The sequence below is a fragment of the Eleutherodactylus coqui genome, chromosome 4 (assembly GCF_035609145.1).
Source record: "Eleutherodactylus coqui strain aEleCoq1 chromosome 4, aEleCoq1.hap1, whole genome shotgun sequence".
Lineage (NCBI taxonomy): Eukaryota > Metazoa > Chordata > Amphibia > Anura > Eleutherodactylidae > Eleutherodactylus > Eleutherodactylus coqui.
In genome coordinates this window covers 283,104,313-283,124,839 of record NC_089840.1, presented here as the reverse complement: position 1 = coordinate 283,124,839, position 20,527 = coordinate 283,104,313, and the positions used below count along the sequence as shown (strand labels likewise).

At 43.3% G+C, this 20,527-nt stretch overlaps 2 protein-coding genes across 2 annotated transcripts in view; both read left to right on the top strand.

The window, feature by feature from the left end:
• The window catches only part of LOC136624385 (oocyte zinc finger protein XlCOF22-like), a 177,948-nt gene that overhangs the window by 56,222 nt on the left and 101,199 nt on the right, over nt 1–20,527 (top strand). The window lies entirely within an intron of this gene.
• On the top strand, nt 2,334–19,384 carry LOC136624406 (gastrula zinc finger protein XlCGF26.1-like). The gene is made up of 2 exons (XM_066598381.1): nt 2,334–2,530; nt 17,832–19,384. Exons 1-2 carry the CDS (start codon nt 2,401–2,403, stop codon nt 19,115–19,117), a joined length of 1,416 nt encoding a protein of 471 aa, XP_066454478.1. The 5' UTR covers nt 2,334–2,400; the 3' UTR covers nt 19,118–19,384.

Genomic DNA, 20,527 nt, shown 5'->3' with positions numbered 1-20,527 from the left:
ACAACAAGTCAAGAATGAATAGAGCATGCTCAGGGGAAGCTCCTCCCGGGTAAATGATCTCACAGCTACCTCACAAATACCTCCCTATGAGAATGACCTACCAGCACACAAAATCATGTAACTGTATCCTAAATTACCTCACTTCCTGATTTAAAACCTTATATAAACTTTTACCCACCTAAATAAAGGAGAACCTTGGCACACATGATTTAGACGAGTGCTCTTTTAAAAGGGTCTCCAGGCCTGTACATTATTCCTATCTAATATGGCACCCACAGTATATCAAATAGCGAAAATTGCACTAACAAGAGAGATAGGTAGGTAGATGGAGACATAGATGAGAGAGGTAGGTAGATAGATAAATGACAGAGGTAGGTAGATAGATGAGGTAGGTAGGTAGATAGATGACCCCTGTGACCATGAACGGTATGTCAGTGGGTGAGAGATTCTGAGTATGACGTCACGTTCCATCATTCTTATCTATGTCAGTCTCTGGTCACATCTACGTCAGAGGACTTACTGCCGATTCAGTCCTTCTGCCACCTTCACATGAAGCGTGATTACTACGGGCTTTCCACAGTGGTAGCTTGCAGCTATTACGCAGTAAATACACAGGGGCCAAATCCACATCTAAGCCCGCCTACACACAAAGAGGTTTTCTGTATGCGGTAGCCCACAATGGAGTCTGACCGTGTGCCCGGCTGGCATCTGCTCGTACCTGTCTATTCTGTTCTTCATCTATACTGCGGATGGTCCACACTGCTCGCTGTCGGACATGCGCTGTACAGCTTTTTTTTCTCAATTTTTTTCCCCCACACCGTCGCTAGGTGATGAATTGGAATCTGTGACCTGCCTGCAATGTCAGTTTCAGATGGACCGCGGGTCCAGCGGCTTCCATTAACTTAAATGGAAGCCATCCATGCAGACATCACACGAAAATTAAATGTGCTGCGATATTTCCTCCGCTTGTGGAAACCGCAATTTGTTTCCGTAAGCGTGCAGGAAAAAGCGTTTTTCCGTAGCATGCTATGGATGGTATTTGGTGCAGACATCGGCCATGGAGTCCTTAAGGCAAATCCGTTCGTGTGCAGGTGGCCTAAATGGCTCGTATTATGCTGCGGACTTACTTGCCAAACTTCTGTGGATTTTATCCTTTGTTCTTCAGGGGTTCAAAATCCGCAGCATAAATCCGTAGTATAAATAGTCTCGCTGCGGATTTAGAATCTGCCGCAGTTCTCAAAGACTAAGTAGATTTGTTATAGAAAATACCGGCACCGCGTGAAAGACATTTTATAAATCTCCCCCGCGTGGCTTGTACTGTAAATGCTGCAGCCAAGTGTGAAGACGGCCGGAATGCTGGAAACTATTGCAGCTGGTAAAATGTCGAACAGCCAACAGAATAGAACAACAGAACTGAGGAACACAGATGTGAAGAGCCGACATAACTGCCGGACCAGACTGGGAGGACTCTAGAAATGTCTGCAGTGATATTTATGGATGTATCTCCCCATAAACAGGATTACACGGTAGTGAAGAAGACTTCTAGTGATGGCTGTCAGGCCCCGGTGTCTGATGGATGGGGAAGACACCTGAGCCCAATCACAGGGCCTCCACCTCGCCCCCTGATACTTGAGGAGATCAAGGAGCAGAAGATCCTAGAACTCACCAACAAGATGATTGAGCTGCTGACTGGAGAGGTGATGCTGCTGGGAATGCTGAGACATTATACAGTAACACTATGGCGGTATAACGTGTCTGGGTGATGACGGTATCGTTGTGTTGTCAGGTTCCAATAAGGTGTCAGGACGTCACTGTCTATTTCTCCATGGAGGAGTGGGAGTATTTAGAAGGACACAAGGATCTGTACAAGGACGTCATGATGGAGGACCACCAGCCCCCCCTATCACCAGGTAATAGACTGGACTAAATCCACACGGCCTTTATTATTTGTATGTAGAGAATAAACTCAGTGGCTGTCTGTGTTTTCTGCAGGTAGATCCAGTAAGAGAACAACAGCGGAGAGATGTCCCCGGCCTCTTCTTCCACAGGATGATCAGGTAGATGGAGAGAAGGTCTCATGAAATCTCCCCTCTGGTCTGCAGGACGGCTGGGAAGGTCTTGTGTTTAGTCTTATTATATGATTGATACTTGTGTAATGAGAAAGCTGGAGATGGCAGGATTACAGCCGACCGCAGACATTAGATCTCCGCATCTTATCACTATTTTCTGGTTCTGGAGACTTCTGATTGGAATAAAGAAGCAACAGGTTGGAGTTATACAGGAGACCTGCAGCTATTTGGCCCAGATCACTACTGCTATCATGTCATTCCGGCTCCTCATACTAATTAATGACCTTTTCTGGCCATATAAAACCTCCCACACGACTTCTCCAACTGTGTGATGACTTTTACAATATTTATTTCACAGCTGGTGAAACTGGAGGAAGATCTGATCCCTATTGATGCTACAGAGACACATGTGAGGGGGGATCAGCCGTGTAAGGAGGGGATTCCTACAGATGACCCCCCAGGTGAGACTGCATGTAGAGAAGAGTCTGTGTTGTCGGGGTTTTCAGCTGTATATTCCCTTATTTGGCATGAACATTCTTTGGGTTGTAGGTAGGAAAAGTCAAGGGGTGGCAACTTGATTATTCAATTCTAAGTGCAAAAGTAAGTGACCTCATATGTAATGTAACTAATAACACACGTATGAACCGCACACACATGAAATTTGCCACAACCATTCTTTATGTCCCAATGGGGAAAGTAAAGGGGTTGCAACTTCAATATTTAATTCTAAGCGTGAAAAACTGAAAAGCCGCCATACATTACACAGTTCTTTTCTCAGAAACCATAAAGCGTAGGGAAATGATTTGTATACTGAGGAGAATCTAACTGATCTCTGTGTATATACTCAGGAGAATCTACCTCACCTCTATGAGTATATACTGAAAGGCTATAAAGTACATAAGGAAGCGGCCATGCACTGCAGGGATGGAGCCTCTAAGGCTAAGAAGGGACAGCAACCTCCAGTCTGGGGGTAAATTTGAATAAAAAGGGGCGTTACCTTTAAGAGTAAAATGTGAGGAGAGTGATAGGGGTTGCACATTCTGCAGAGCGACATTGCTACATACAGTCTGAGGAGAATCTAACACTCCTATATGTGTATAGATATTTTATTCCTTGGTTTTCAAGTAACTATGACTTAATTTTCCCTGCAAACAACATGTAAACACCTGTACTAAATTAACTCGGGCGAAGCCGGGTATATCAGCTAGTATATATATATAAAGATGAAAACACTCATTGACTGGCCACTAACTCTCTTACTTCCTGGTGTCGTACAAACATAAAATTTGGCATGACCATTATTTTGGTCCTAAATAGGAAAACTAAAACATTCACAACTTGATTATTCAATTCTAAGTGCAAAAGTAAGTGACCCCCTATGTTATGTAACTTCCCAGTGTCGTACAAGTGTTAAATTTGCAACGACCATTCTTTAGGTCCTACATAGGAAAAGTAAAGGGGTCACAACTTGAGTATTCAATTCTAAGCTTGAAAAAATCTGTGATACATAAAGCTTAAGGAAATGATTCGTATAATCTACCTCATCCTATGTGTATATACTGAGGAGAATCTACCTCACCTCTCTGTGTATATACTGAGGAGAATCTACCTCACCTCTCTGTGTATATACTGAGGAGAATCTAATGCTTCTCTGTGTATATACTAAGGAGATACTATCACACCTCTCTGTGTATATACTTTCTAGAATCTACCTCACCTCTGTGTGTATATACTGAGCAGAATCTAGCTAACCTCTATGTGTATATACTGAGGAGAATCTACCTCACCTCTGAGTGTATATACTGAGGAGAATCTACCTCACCTCTGAGTGTATATACTGAGGAGAATCTACCTCACCTCTGAGTGTATATACTGAGGAGAATCTTCCTCACCTCTGGGTGTATATACTGAGGAGAATCTAGCTCACCTCTGGGTGTATATACTGAGGAGAATCTAGCTCACCTCTGGGTGTATATACTGAGGAGAATCTAGCTCACCTCTGGGTGTATATACTGAGGAGAATCTAGCTCACCTCTGGGTGTATATACTGAGGAGAATCTAGCTCCCCTCTGGGTGTTGTAGCAATGCAGGGGGAAACACACCTGGCCACGACCAAATGCTGAGCGTCTTGTCTTTATTCAGACTTGATGAACAAAACAAAAATTACTGGCATTCTCCAGATAACAGAAAGTTCAAGGAAAGTCCTTTTAAATAAGCAGTCCAGCAGTAGTAACACCAAAAGTCTTTGTAAACTCAAATAGGGCAAAGTAAAGCAAACCTTCTCAGCAGCGTGGTGCAATGTCTCCAGCTTAGCACTCTCTGCGAGCCTCTGCTGCTCACACAGGGCACACCTCCCTCTTCATACTGCAACCTGCGCCCATTTATGCACCTCACCTACTTGGGCCAGGTGGAACTGAGTACTAGAGTGAGAGACGGACCGGGTTTACCTCACAGATGCTAGTAGTCTCTGCGATATGTACCGTCCGTCCCACACTTTACCTCTCACTCTACTACAGTGTATATACTGAGGAGAATCTACCTCACCTCTGGGTGTATATACTGAGGAGAATCTAGCTCACCTCTGGGTGTATATACTGAGGAGAATCTACCTCACCTCTATGTGTATACATATTTTATTCCTCTATTCCTCTGAGGTAACCAAAGCTTCATAAAATGTTCCACGCAAACAACAGATAAACACTTGTACCAAATTTACTTGCCCGAAGCCTGGTATATCAGATGTGGATGATCTCCATCCTCTGCAGACTCCATCATGTCTGTTACATGTGCTCCTTGTGCAGCTGCTCTTGTCTGTGAAGAGAACAGGGTGCCAATGGTGGACTTGCGAATTCCGGTGTCTCTGGCAAATGCTAATCAAGCTCCATGGTGCTGGGATGTGAGCTCAGCTTCCACTACAGGATGTTGGGCCCTCATGGTTCCCGCGGAGTCTGTTTCCAACAAATTGGTCAGTAGTGACCTGATGACAGCGAAGTCGAGAGGCGACTATTCCCTGCTAATCCTCCTTGACCTGTTGCAGCATTTGACACTGTTGACCACAAACTCCTTCTTTCTGGAAACATTTTATCAAAAGGTAATGAATGACTTCTCACGAATAGAGAATCTGGAACGGAAGAGTAAAAACAAGGGTCATCGGAAACAACGAGAGGTTCTCTTTCATTTGGCCAAAAACGATCAAATAGTGATAAAGAAAGCCGACAAGGGGGGCGCAACAGTGATAATGAACACGGCTGATTATGAAATTGAGGCAAATAAGATCCTGAATGATGGAGACCACTATAGGAGATTAAAGGAAGACCCAAAGAAACAGATTGAAACAGCATTAACCACTTTACTACAAGAGGGATTGGAGAAGGATTGTCTTACTAAGGAAGAAAGAAATTACATTCATATCAAACAACCAGAAACCCCTTATTTTTACTTTCTCCCCAAAGTCCATAAGAACAAAACCAACCCCCCGGGACGTCCCATCATTGCTGGAGTCAATTCCATCACTTCAGCATTGTCCGAATTTGTGGATTTACATCTACAAAGAGTGGTCAAAACCTTACCAGCTTCTACAAAAGACACGGGAGATTTCCTAGAAGCATTAAAGGAAGTGGTGTGGGAAGAGGGTCTTATATTCTGTACCCTTGATGTGACAGCACTATATACCAACATACCCCACGAAGGAGGCATCAGAGCCGTAAACCACTTCCTCTCTAAAGACCCCAGGATACCCGTACAACAAAGAGAATTCATTCTGAAATCAATAGAATTTATTCTCAAGAATAATTATTTCACAAATAAAGGGCACTATTTTGTACAACATACTGGAACCGCTATGGGAACGAAATTTGCGCCGGCCTATGCGAATTTGTATATGGGGAACTGGAAGAGGAGATACGAGAAAATGGAATCATGTTTTACCGTCGGTTTATAGATGATATCTTTTTGATCTGGAGAGGAAGAGAAGAAGACCTACTTACGCTCATAAAAACATTGAATTCGAACGAATGGGGATTAACCTTCACACATGATTACAGCAAAAATAACGCTATATTCCTGGATATAGAGGTGTATGTTGAAAACAGTAGAATTAATACAAGGACTTTTTTCAAGAAAACTGACACAAACAGTTATTTACATTACACCAGCTGTCATGCGCGATCCTGGAGAAATAATATCCCTTATGGGCAATTCATTCGATTAAGAAGAAATTGTACTAAGGAGGAAGAATTTATAAATCAGGCCAGTATGCTTAAGGAAAGATTTAGAGAAAATAAATATCCAGATCAATTTATAGAGGGAGCATACGAGAAGGCTCTGGGGCTCCCAGAGAGGGGATGGAAGAAAAAAGAAGGAAATGAAGAAGAGAAGGAAGAGAGGAGAGAAACGTGTCCCAGATTCATCACGAAATACAGTATCCAACATGGGACTATACGAGAGATCCTCCATAAACATTGGAATATCTTAAAAGAGGACCCTTTCTTGCAGAATGCTCTGGTAGAGAAACCAGTTATTACATTCAGAAGAAATAGAACAATCAAGGATATTGTGGCGCCATCGTGCCCACACAAGAAGAACCTAAAGAAGAAACCTGGGAACACTTTTTTAAGTACAACCAAAGGAGCATTTAAATGCGGGACACCAAGGTGTAAATGTTGTACCCAGATTACACATGGCAGAAGAGAGGTTCTGATACCAATGGACAATACGACACATCATATAAAAACCCGATTGAATTGCGGTACAAGATTTGTCATCTACCTCTTAGAGTGTCCCTGTGGGCTGAAGTACATTGGGCGCACGATAAATGCATTGAGAATCCGGATTAATAAGCATAGGAACAACATAGTGTCAGGATTCTTGAAACACAGTGTTTCGCGCCATTTCTCGCTATGTCACAATAGAGACGCCTCAGACTTAAAGATTACACCAATTGAGAAAATAGAGAATGATTCTTTCTCCCTCTTAAAAAAGAGGGAGATGTTCTGGATCTTCAAGATGAAGACCCTTATACCAAATGGCTTGAACGAGGTTCTTGAAAAGAACTTTTAATCTTGTATTCATACTATTGTTTAAGGATGTATCGCCTGATCCACACCCCCCTTGATATGGGAGGGATTCGAGATGGGTATTCCAACCACATGGTACTGGGCGGGTTTAGGGACGTCCCCCATTAATTATTTTAATATATTATTTGATTATGTTTCTGAGATCAGGGGAGCGTATGCGGATGTGCGGCTGCCCACTCCTTGTTGTTTGTGCATACACACTTGGAGAGAGACACATATATATATATATATATTTATATATATTTTTTTGTTATTTTTTTTTAGAAATTTTATCGTTTGAACTATTCCTATGTTGACGGGCCATACAACCCACTCATACTCTGAGGGATTGTACATATGGTGGGGATTGTATGTCTTACCACCTGTTGATTGCATTTTGGCATTCTTACAAGACATATTATAAAAAAGTTAAAAAAAAATACAAACATTTTTGAGTGTTAGGAAGGCCCCTTTCCTCTTTTTTTGTATTTGTTTTCTTTTTCATTTTTTCTTTCTCCTTCTCCTCATTTATACATATACATATATTAATTGACTGATGCATTTAGTTGCATGTATCACATATATTGTTTTTACTATTGTTTTCATTTAATGTTAAAAAAGGAGATGTCTGGACCCCGCTCTATCTCATCACTCAATAACTTTTCCGGACAGTAATATATTTTAGTCTATCTATTTTAGTTTATTTTAGTTTACCTATTAGAGTCTAGACATTACCCCCAACAGGGGAGCAATGCCCTTTCAATGAGTGTTAGGGGACATTATTCCCGTTGGGGGCTGAGATCACATCCTTCAGATTTGAGAAGTTCCCGAAAATTAATACAACCCATAAAATAGTACTTGAGTGTTTAAAGTGACTGTAGGAAGTTTCCATTAGAGGGCAGAATCCCGCCCTCCTATTTTATATACTTCGGGTAGTAGAAGCTGTATCTTCAACTGATATAATCCCGTTCCACTCATCTGTGTATCATAAGTTCCGCCCCCCACTGACGTTTGTCCCACGTGCAAGACTCCGCCTCATGCCTTCCCAGTAACGGAATAAGGGAGTGAAAGTAAAAGAGGATTCCTTATGTCTACAACGGAGGGACTAATCCTGCCCTCCTACTGATAGGCTTCGGGTGTCAGAAGGTTCACTTCTGACTGATACAATCCCGCTACATCCCTGACGTAGGTCTTATGTCTAAGACTCCGCCCCGTGCATTCCCTGTAACGGAGCAGTGAGTGAAAGCAAAAGAGGATTCCCTCCACTACGTCAGTTACTCCACCCACATATGAGGTCACAAACTCCGCCTACCAATATGGCGCTGCCCAGGGACTGACCGGAGTGAAGACATCTCCTTCTCTTTAAGGTATTTATATCGGCATTTTTTCATTTATTGTTCACTGGACTTGAGAAAGTACCGTGGAGGTACTGAAACGCGTTGTCCTTTCTACACGTTTTTGTGGCACACGTACGGCATTTTTGTTGGTCTGTTTTACACGTGTGTGTTGTACACATACGGCAGGTGTGTTTTAAGAAGGATTAATAAATCTGTGAAGAACCTTTCTGATATATTGGTCGTATGAAGATTGGTTTAATCATTTGGAGTCTTCGCTACAAGGAGGGGGATTCTGCATTACATACCCCCCTCCTTTTTTAATTGTGTATTGTTTTCTTGTCTTTGGGGGCTCTCTACTGGGAACCCCTTCTCCACCCTGCAGCTCTCCCTATGCAGGGGATTTGAGATCGGTGACTTCAGTAAGGAACAACAGGACCTTGTGGCGCACATTCCATTTGTTTTTTTACAAACTCCTTCTTAACATGCTTCCCTCTGTCAGCCCTCCTTACTGGCCCTATTTCCTTTCCACCTCCTCTTGCTGTTGGGGTGCCCCAGGGCACAGACCTTGGTCCCCTACTCTTCTCTAAAGTCCCAATTGGACAAACTATCCGCAAACTCGGCCTCTAATTCCAGATCTACGCTGAGGACACCCAGCTATATGCCTCTTCCTGTGACATCTCAACACCATTCCTCCAAAATCCCACAGACTGTCTGTCTGCTGTCTCTAACACCATGTCCTTCCTCTTTCTCAAACAAAGCCTTTCCAATACTGACCACCTCGTGTTTCCACCCCCTGCTTACTGATCTCCCTCCAATATCTCCATATCGGTATCTGGCACCACTCCCAGACAGCACGCCCACTTCTTGGGTGTCATACCGGACTCTGACCTCTTCTTCAACCCCCACATCCAATCTTTGTCCCAAAAATGCCATCTGCTTCTCATAAATATTGCTCAAATCTGGCTATTCCTCACCATGGACATGCTAAAGACACTTGTTGCCGCCCTCATCCATTCCGACTTGACTACTGCTACTTGCTGCTCAACGGCCTTTCCGCACCAGACTCTCCCTTCTTCAATCTATATTAGACACACCAGCTAGGCTCATTTTTCTATCCAGCCATTTCTCCGATGCCTCTGAACTATGCCAGTCATTGCATTGGCTGCCCATCCACTGCAGAATTAAATTTAAACTCCTCACCCTCACCCATGGCACATCGCTTCCCTTCTGTCCATTTATCACCCAGCCCAGATACTCCGATCCGCTAACACATGCAGACTAAACTCCCCACTAATACAAACCTTACATGCTCGCCTCCAGGACTTCACCAGAGCAGCACCCATCCTCTGGAAAGCTCTACCCCAAGGCATCTGGACAATCCACAATGCACAAAATTTCAGACTCGCCTTAAAAACGCACCTCTTCAGGGAGGCATACTAAATCTCATGACCTAGTCCCCCTGCCCCTCCCTACAGCTCCCCACACCTTCCACCCTGCATATGACCTCTACCCCGGCACCTCCCTACCGATCCACCCGTTTTCTTCCTAATAACTGATTTACTCATGTAATTCCTGTACTGCCTATATCGCCTCCACCTCGTTTGTTTCAAATTGACTGTAGAAAAACATGTAATTTGTTGTATTGTCTGTTTTCTCCTGTGCTTGAAAGCGCTGCAGAACAAGTTGGCGCTATACAAATAAAGATTATTATTTTATAGTCTGCTGAGGGTCATTCTGTAGGGTTCTGGCACTACTTCTCCTGTTCCTCCTTGCACAAAGGAGCAGATCCCTGTCCTGATGCTGTGGATAGGGAGTTCAGGACGGTCCTTCGCCGTGTGCCTGCAGGCTGCAACGAGCACAAATCAGTCAGGAGTTCTGTAATAATCGGGGAATATACAGCAATAAGCTATACAAGCAGTTATGTTATTTCCCCTTAATGTTTTGGTAGAGCCACAGGCGCCGTGTAAGGAGAAGCCATCCTCATTCTGCATTCAGCTGCTCCTTCCATCTGCCCCCAGCTGATACCCCATGCACTATGTCAGGGTCTCTGCAACATCCAATCACTCTATCAGACCTGGACCCCCGTCCCCAGTGCTGCCTCCGCACATGTGCAAGTACTATTATCATGTCCCTCTCCTCTGCTGCTGGAACCAGAAGGACTGGGCATGCTCAGTAGGAACTTCCCAAATCTTGGTACAAGTAACAGTCAGCTGGGTTAGTGAATGGCTACAAACATATGTGAGCCCTCTGATAATGGCGGTGCCGGGCTTGTAAAGGCGTCTTTATTCCCCGGTCAGCAGCACATGATCAGCAGACTGTAGTTGCAGCGCAGTACAGGGCAGTTTACAGCAGGGGGCGACAGCAGCTCGTATGCACGGCTCGTTTGGCTCCTGCGCTCTGTAATCTTACAAGCTGTATGAGCGCCCCCTGGAGGTAGGAAATTACCATCACCGCATGGGAGGAAATCAGCGCAGAACACGTCCTACAATGTGGAAGTAAAAAAGTAAGTTTATTGGGTAAAGTAATTGTCCCATTAGGATGTAATCAGTAGACTAGGCGCTCCACAAATTATTGTACCTGCAGTTAATGGGAAAACCCCTTTAACTATTTAATATTTTTACATATCTGAGCTTGAATAACTACGACAAAAAATATCTCCCGTTTTGGTGGAATAAATGTGCTAAGGATGGACGTCGTCCCTCGCTTGTTGTACTTATTCCAGACTCTGCCTATTCAGCCCACCGTGAATTTTTTTAAATGTCTACAATCTGCTTTTACACATCAGCTACCGAACCCTCTGAAAACCTAAACCCACAGAAGGGGCGGGGCTTTCTGGCCTTGAGCTTCTTAGATCGTTCGACGGGCACTTCCACGGGAAGTCCAAACAATGGATTAAGCTAGAAACGGATATTGTTGGAACTTCTCTAAAAACGCTGCCTTGGATTTTTCCCTCAGCCAGACCCCACAACAATGTTAACTTTTCCCTCTTCGCCCCCGTTCTTGCAATGTCTTGGCGGAGGGCCAGCCAGCTGCTGGTGAGACTGTCGTGGATTTCCTTTTGTGTCCAACGACTTGATTAATTAGGAATGTTCACACCCTTCCAGATTGAATGATTGAAGGTTGGGGGACCGTCCGAAGTAATCGCTCTGACACAAGTTCAGCTTATGAAAACTTCCTCAATTCTGCTTTATTGTTAGGCGTGCAGCCTCTTTTAAAGAGTTTAACATATCTGCCCATCTGGGCAGGTCAAAGATTACATAGATACAACGTATTGTTTAGTTATTGGATAAGCATCTTGAAATTCTTCCATCCTCCGGTCATCTGTTATTGGCCATCAGGTGGTAGCAGGAGGAGATGAATTGGTTGTCTTGGACCCACGTGTGGTTCCTTCGATATGATTGGATATTACAGCTTGAACTATTAATTGCACAAACCCCCCGTGTTATTTGCATACGTTTCCAGTAAAACTGCTTGGGTTATTATTGCGGTAGCTGCTTCAGACTGTGGTTATCTATGTCTGATTTTTACTTCTTCTAAAGTTACAAAACAGATGGGCAAAATATAGCGTGTCTATGTTAAATATTAACTTGTCAGCGTTTTATGCTAAATATTGTCTTGTCAGCAGAGTTTAGGGAATAGAAGTTTCATTAAAGGAAGTAGAAGTAGATACATTGAATACATGAAAGAAGGCATATCTATATTTATATCAGTAATGGAAAAGTACTGGCATTCATTATACAGAATAAAAACAGGTTCACTGTCCACTACAAAGGTCCACAATCCAAAATATAGATATATCGGGTTTCTATTACAAAACCACGGGCATATAAAGCATGGCGGCCATGATGGGGTTGGGGTGGGGTTGCAACTTTTCCAGTTTGTTTGTAAATGTATTTTTTGTTTATCGGTACGAAGACACCTAATATTTCTTTGGTCAGTGGTGTTACGTGAAATAGTTTTTTGCTATTAATATTCATACGGTGATTGTTCACTCAAGTCTGTAATGCATTTATTGTTCGGCCCACATATTTCAGGCCGCATGGACACTCAAGGAGGTAAGTAATATAGATTGAGCCATAGTTTAAAAGATATTGTAGAATATAACTTTTATTCACATCTTGTATAAATATCTCCTTCCTGCTGTGGCAAATATTCTGGCAGCATTTACAATTTTCTATGCCACATCCAAAAGCGTCGTGTATGCCCCTCACTCCCCCCCCCCCCCCCTCCACACACACATGGATGTACCTGGAATATGAGTTAGGATCTTCCATTTGGGTTGGTGAGAGGGTGCCAGTATATTTTTTAGTTTTATTTCTTCAAGTACCACTTGAGGTCGACTGGGGATATTGTCAGATAGAAAGGGCTCACCTTGTAGGATCCCCCAATGTTTCGATAAGATGTTCCTCAGGTGGGAAGGTTGAGTATTAATGTGGATTCAGAACAATGTTTTGGAGTTCTGCTCCTTAGTTTTCTCAGGTTTCTGTTGTGGATTCTCTAACTGGTCTTGTTGTTGCACTCTTAGCATCGCTGAACTCACCAGCACCCCTGGGTGCCCCTTCTCTTTAAAACACTTCTTTTATACATTAGATTGTTCATTAACTCCTTAGTGACGGAGCCAGATTTTGGAAATCTGACATGTCGTTCAACATAGCATAACTCCGTGAAGGTTTTGCATATCCAAGTGATTCTGACATTGTTTTTTCGCCACATGTTGTACTTAATTTATGTTGCAAAAATAGACCGATTTAATTCGTGTATGTTTATTAAAAGTACCAATACTGAAAAAAAAAATTTTTTAATTATCATTCTTTCACATTTTCAACTGTAATATGTGCAAACATACTGTACAAATTTTTGATAGGATATATATTTCCATCTGTTTACTTTATTCTAAATGCACATTTGAAAAACTTTTGTGTTTTTTTTTTTTTTAAACCATTTAGATGACGTACAAATTTAACATTAAAACACTTTGTTTTCTTACAGCAAGCCAAGTTTGCAGAGGCTCATAGGTGTCACAATGATAGATATGACCCCATTTTAAAAACTACACCCCTTAATGTATCCACTTAGGGGGGTCGTGTGTATTTTGACCCCACAGTTTTTTTTCAGAAATTAATTGAATTTAGAGAAGAAAAAATAAAATTTCATATTTTTGCAAATATGTCATTTTAAAGACATTTTTTTCCTATAGTGCACATGAAAATGAGGATTAATACTCCAAAATGGATCCGCCTGTTTCTCCCGTCTTCAGAAATATACTAATTGTGGCCCTAATCTTGTATCTGGATGCACAACGGGGCCCAAAACGAAAGGAGTAGTCAGTGTCTTTCAGAACATAAATTTTGCTTGAAGGCGTTTTAGGCCCCATAGCACTATTGTAGCGCTCTTGAGCATCCAAACCCATAGAGAACCCCCACAAATGACCCCATTTTAAAAACTAGACCCCCTTAACAAATTTATCTAGGGGTGTACTGCCCATTTTGACCCCATGGTTTTTGAATGAATTCAAGCAAAGCAAAAGGAAAAAATTGTGATTTTTAATTTTTTTGGACAATTCTGTCATCTTAAAAGCAGCGTTTTTTTGTACAGCACACACATGAATGAAGACTTGCACCCCAAAATGGATACCCCTGTTTCTCCCGTGTTCAGAAATATACCCGTTGTGGCCCTAATCAATTTAAAAGACTCATGGCTCGGCCTATAATGGAAGGAGCACCCGTTGGATTTCAGGGTACAACGGAATAAATTCCAGGCCCCATTGCCCACTTGTAGAGTCATTGAGCGTCCAAAATGATAGAGAACCCCCACAAATGACCCCATTTTCAAAACTAGACCCCTTAACGAATTCATCTAGGGGTCTACTGCGTATTTTGACACCACAGTATTTGAATAAATCTAAGCAAAGCTGAAGGAAAAAATTACTATTTTCATTTTTTTAGCAATTTAAAAACTGTTTTTTTTTGTACAGTATACATAGTAATGAAGACGATCACCCCAAAATGGATCCCCCCGTTTGTCCCGTGTTCAGAAACATAAACTACTTACAGGACACATGGCAAGGCCTGTAATGGAGGGAACACCCGTTGGATTGCAGGGCACAAATGAATAAATTCCAGGCCCCACTGCCCACTTGTACGGAATAAAAATTGACAGGTTAAAAATATCTCCCCCCCCCCCCCCCCCGCACCCTTTTCGGCGTTCCCCAAATCTTAGATAAAAGTAATAATGTAAACTGTTTGGTATTTCCGAGGACAGGGGTAATTACGGGGGCTGGTTGGGATGGGTACATGGGGCAATAAAACCGGGTATGTCCCCTCCTCTCATGCTTTTTGGGGGGTATTTCATGACCTCAGCGGCAGGGATGGGGTGTAAAAAGTAGCGCTCCGTGAGTCTTCGTAATCTTGCGGAGGTGCGGCGGTCTCACACAGAGGGCGCTCAACAAGCTGCTCCTGGAACTGCATGAAAGCGCGCGTTCCCGGGGCTTCTTGTAAAATACGTATTACAGGTAGCGGTCTGAATAATGCCGGGCTCACACGGCCGTATGTGGAATCCTCTTGCGGGGGCCGCAGTGGATCCCAGCTGTGAGCCCGGCCATGGCACTGTGTACGGCCGCGTAATGTACTGCGCATAACTGCGTACTCAGGCGGTCATGCGCAGTACACCTTTTTTTCTGTTTGTTTTTCCCGCAGCGGCACTTAGCGATGACACGGGTACCCGCAGTCCGTACACAATGGGCTCTATGTTGCGGATATCCGCAGTAAAATAGAACTTGCTGCGTTCTCTTTTCTGTGAGTGGATTACGTAATTCCGACCCACTAATGTGACTGGAATTGTGTAATCCAATGTGATTGATCCGTGTATTACCGCGGATCAGAAGCATGCGGAATCCGTAATTCCTATCCGGTCATGTGAGACCGGCCTAAGGTAGGTTGCTACCTTTTTATCACGTGACTGGCGATCGCTCAACAAGGACAGTGCTCCAGTCTCTCGGCTGGGAGCAAGGAGATTTTACATTTCCTGTGCTCCCCGACTCCTGCGCATGTGTCCGGTGTTTTGCTGGTGGTCGCATGTGCAGAATCCGGGAAATTTCATGGAGGAAGATTGCGTCAGGGTGCAAATACGGAGGCCTCCGGTAAAAAGTTTCATCTCCTCTCACCGATCGCATCGGTGAGGGGAGATGAAGCTTCACCCTTTTTTTACTTTTACGTGATCGCCACTATCCATTGCATAACGGTGAAGATGTGATCAGGAACCGCTCACTGCGGCTCTCCGTGAAATCTCCAGGCTCTCGGCTACGTTTTGTAGCCAGGAGCAGGGAGATTTTAAATTACGCTGGCAATCCACAGCTTTTGCGCATGTGCCCGCCATTTTGGTGACGGGCGCGTGCGCAGAAGCTGGGGTAAGGTCCGCCGATAAATCCAGGGGCCTTAGGTACATCATTTCATCCTCCCTCACAGATATGATCCGTGGGGGGAGATGAAACGTAAGCTTTTTAAACATTCTTTTTACTTTTTAAAACTTTTTTTTTTAACTTGAAATGATCACTGTTATGTTACATCGGGCGCGCATGTGCAGAGGGGGACTTCAGGTCCCGGAACATCGGGTACATCTGCAGAGGACCCGAGGTGAGTATTTTCACCTCCCCTCATGAATCAGATCCATGAGGGGAGGTGAAACTGACACTTTTTAAAAACTTTTTCGTGATCGTCGCTATCTCCTGGTTCTCGGCTACCTTCAGGAGCGTAAGCCAGGAGATTTTGAATTTTCCGGGGCTACCGGCCTTCTGCGCATGTGCGTGATGTCATACGTCTGACGCACATGCGCAGAAGAGTGGCGCCAGGTCCGGAAGGACCCTCCTCACCGCAGAACACCTCGATCAAGGCAGGTGAGTAATTTCAGCTGCCCTGATGGATCCGATCCATCAGGGCAGCGGAATCTTTAACTTTATTTCCTTTTTTTTTTTCACTTTAATGCGATCGGTGCTATCCATTGGATAGCGCCGATCGCATTGCCGGGGGGGACTGCCCGCAGCCCAGGATGACAGCTCCATGCTGTCGGCTACTTGCGGGCACCAACAACATGGAGCTGACACGTCCCCAGCTAAGAGGGCTAAGAGGACGCATGTTTCTAAGTCCTCTAGGATTAAAGCCCACTTAGTGAGGACGTAGAATCCTGATGGGGCTGTCACTAAGGGGTTAAAATTTTGGAGAGTTGTGTGTAAAAAATAAAAGTATGGGGGCTCTGGAGAAATAATAACAAACGAGTGCCACATTTTATATTAAAGGGGTTGTCCTGCAAAAGCAAGTGAAGTTAGACACTTCTGTATTGCCATATAAATGCACTTTGCAATATACATCGTGCATTAAATATTGGCCATACAGAAGTTATATACTTACCCCCCCCCCCCCCCCCCCCCGTGTCAGCGTCCCCGTCTCCATGGCGCCGACCAAACTTCTCCTCTGGTCGCTGGATCAGTCGCGCTTGCACAGAGATGATTCCTCTTCTGGATGGTCCGGGCTCACGAGCTGCGTCCTGGCTCCTCCCTCGGCCACCCTTTTGTCCGCGTCATCGCGTAGCTCCGCCTCCGTCACGTGATGCCGATCAGCCAATGAGGTGGCTGTAATCGGCAGTGGAGCGCAGACTGCAGAAGAACATCCACGATACACCATGGGAGAAGACCCGCGGTGCACCGTGGGAGAAGACCAACGGCGCCATCTTGGACAGAAGAATTTTCAAAATTGCAGAACGGGGATTCAGGTAAGAGAATTTAAAAAAAAAAATAATAATAACACATGGATGCGGTATTACTGTGGAGTAACTGCGGGTCTGTGCAAAAAAAAAAAAATTATGTTTTGGCGCGGGACAACCCCTTTAAGTTTACTTAATCTGTATAAAGAGCATGTGCAAGCCGAGCATGCGCACAAAATTGCTTCTAGAAATTTACTTCTGCTTCCGGTTAAGCGTGTACCGGGATATAGCTCAGCAGCTACTTTCTTCTGGATGCACGCACTTACACGCTTCCGGTCGCCCCAGTTCTAAGAAGTACCAGATACTTTTATCATGTCTCTGTGTCATATGTTCATGAAAGGTGTCAGATTAGTCAGTAAGCCCTCCGACTCGCGTTGCATCTCCTGTATTGTATGTATTGTCCTACGCTAATGGAATAAACACCAGAAGGTACCGATTCTTGAGGAGGTTCGCTAATGTCTGCAAACCCCTTATTCAAGTAAGTAAAACCTCATACATAAAAGAGCACAGGGTTTTTGTAACTTGTCTTTTTCACAATTTGTATGAATATTTTATATAGACATTTTTATAAAATATTGATATAATTGTAATGTTAAAATCTGTTTTATTCTTGGCAGATGACGACATCAGGAACTCAGAGGAACATTTGATATCTTCAGGTTTTACAGTGGAAGATGGTGGTAACATACAAGATACACACGAAGAGCCTGCCATTATCCCAGATGTACCCTCAGCCCTTCCCAGCAAACATCTGTCATCTGATCCTTTTATAGAGGTTCCATCTTCTGATTCATCACAGACTAGTAAGCAACATAACATTTACAGAAGAGATGTTAAAGAAGAAACAGTTGTCACAGGGAAGAAGTCATATTCATGTTCAGAATGTAGCAAATGCTATGCCCAAAAATCATATCTTGTTAATCATCAGAGAATTCACACAGGGGAGAGGCCATTTTCATGTTCAGAATGTGGGAAATGCTTTACCATGAAATCATATCTTGTTGAACATCAGAAAATTCACACTGGTGAGAGGCAATTTTCGTGTTCTGTCTGTGGGAAATGTTTTACCATGAAATCATATCTTGTTAATCATCAGAGAATTCACACTGGGGAGAGGCCATTTTCATGTTCAGAATGTGGGAAATGTTTTAACCAGAAATCATATCTTATTGATCATCAGAGAATTCACACAGGAGAGAAGTCATTTTCATGTTCAGAATGTGGGAAATGTTTTACCAAGAAATCATATCTTGCTAATCATCAGAGAAATCACACTGGTGAGAGGCGATTTTCGTGTTCTGTCTGTGGGAAATGGTTTACCCAAAAATCAGTTCTTGTTAATCATCAGAGAATTCACACAGGAGAGAAGCCATTTTCATGTTCAGAATGTGGGAAATGTTTTACCAAGAAATCATATCTTGCTAATCATCAGAGAATTCACACAGGGGAGAAGCCATTTTCATGTTCAGAATGTGGGAAATGTTTTACCCAGAAATCACATCTTGCTAATCATCAGAGAATTCACACAGGAGAGAAGCAATTTTCATGTTCAGAATGTGGGAAATGCTTTACCATGAAATCAGGTCTTGTTGATCATCAGAGAATGCACACAGGAGAGAAGCCATTTTCATGTTCAGAATGTGGGAAATACTTTACCATGAAATCACATCTTGGTGATCATCAGAGAATTCACACTGGGGAGAAGCCATTTTCATGTTCTGTCTGTGGGAAATGTTTTACCCAGAAATCAGTTCTTGTTAATCATCAGAGAATTCACACAGGAGAGAAGCCATTTTCATGTTCAGAATGTGGGAAATGTTTTACAACTTATTCAAATCTTGTTAATCATCAGAGAATTCACACAGGGAAGAAGTCATTTCAGAATGTAGAAAATGTTTTTTGAACAAATCACATCTTGTTACACATCAGAAAATTCTCACAGGAGAGTGGCCATTTTTGTGTTCTAACTGTGGAAAATGTTTTCTGTGGAAAACACTTCTTGTTGCACATCAGAGAATTCACATGGGGGACAAGCCATTTTCATGTACTGAATGTGAGAAATACCCATAAAGGGGATCTTGTTAAACATCAGAGAATTCACACAGAGGAGACAACATTTTTATATTCCGACTGTTGTCAATATTTTTAAGAAGTATACAATAAATTTAAAAAAAAACACTGCTCCAGTAATCGGATAAGTGAAGTGAAAAAGCAGGAGGACTTTCTTAGCAGGGGTGTCAGTGGAAATGACACCCCGGAATATCCTGGTCAGCTCGTAGAAATAAAGCCTTGTCCAGATGGTGACGAGGAAGGAACATTTATTCAAAGTGTGCAACGCGTTTCGGCTGAAACACCAGCCTTTATCAAGCATACAAAATGTTTAAAACATGATTACATATATAGTGAACAGTACCTGTGTGGGTGGAAGGAGCGTCTGATAGTAACCACCCCTTCCGTGTCACGTGGCTTGGAAGGGGGAAGGATTTGGCATAAATGAAGCCAAAACAAGATGGACTAAAGCAATAAATAGCCCCTTGTTGGATAACAGAAGGACGCTATATGGATAGACTGAATAAGCCTTAGGAGAAGCCACCACGTCCGGACATAGAACACACAATAGATATATGTGCACATGACTTACAGAGCACATGATCTGTCATGTGACCCCTCCGCGTCATTGTCTACTCCGGTCTAACACCCGGACCTGCAGTACGCAACTGGTCATGTGACATCCCACGTGACACCTGATGTTTCTTTTTCGTCACGGCCATTCCGCTTCTCCTAAGGCTTATTCAGTCTATCCATATAGCGTCCTTCTGTTATCCATCAAGGGGCTATTTATTGCTTTAGTCCATCTTGTTTTGGCATCATTTGTGCCAAATCCTTCCCCCTTCCAAGCCACGTGACACGGAAGGGGTGGTTACTATCAGACGCTTCTTCCACCCACACAGGTACTGTTCACTATATATGTAATCATGTTTTAAACATTTTGTATGCTTGATAAAGGCTGGTGTTTCAGCCGAAACGCATTGCACACTTTGAATAAATGTTCCTTCCTCGTCACCATCTGGACAAGGCTTTATTTCTACGAGCTGACCAGGATATTCCGGGGTGTCATTTCCACTGACACCCCTGCTAAGTAAGTCCTCCTGCTTTTTCACTTCACTTATCCGATTACTGGAGCACTGGGTTTTTTTAAATTTATTGTATACTTCCTTTGCTGCCTCTGGTATATTCTTTACCTAGAGTCACCCTGCGATGCTCTCCCCCATTGGGATGTCATTTTGACCAGTAATCAGGATCCATTGACGAC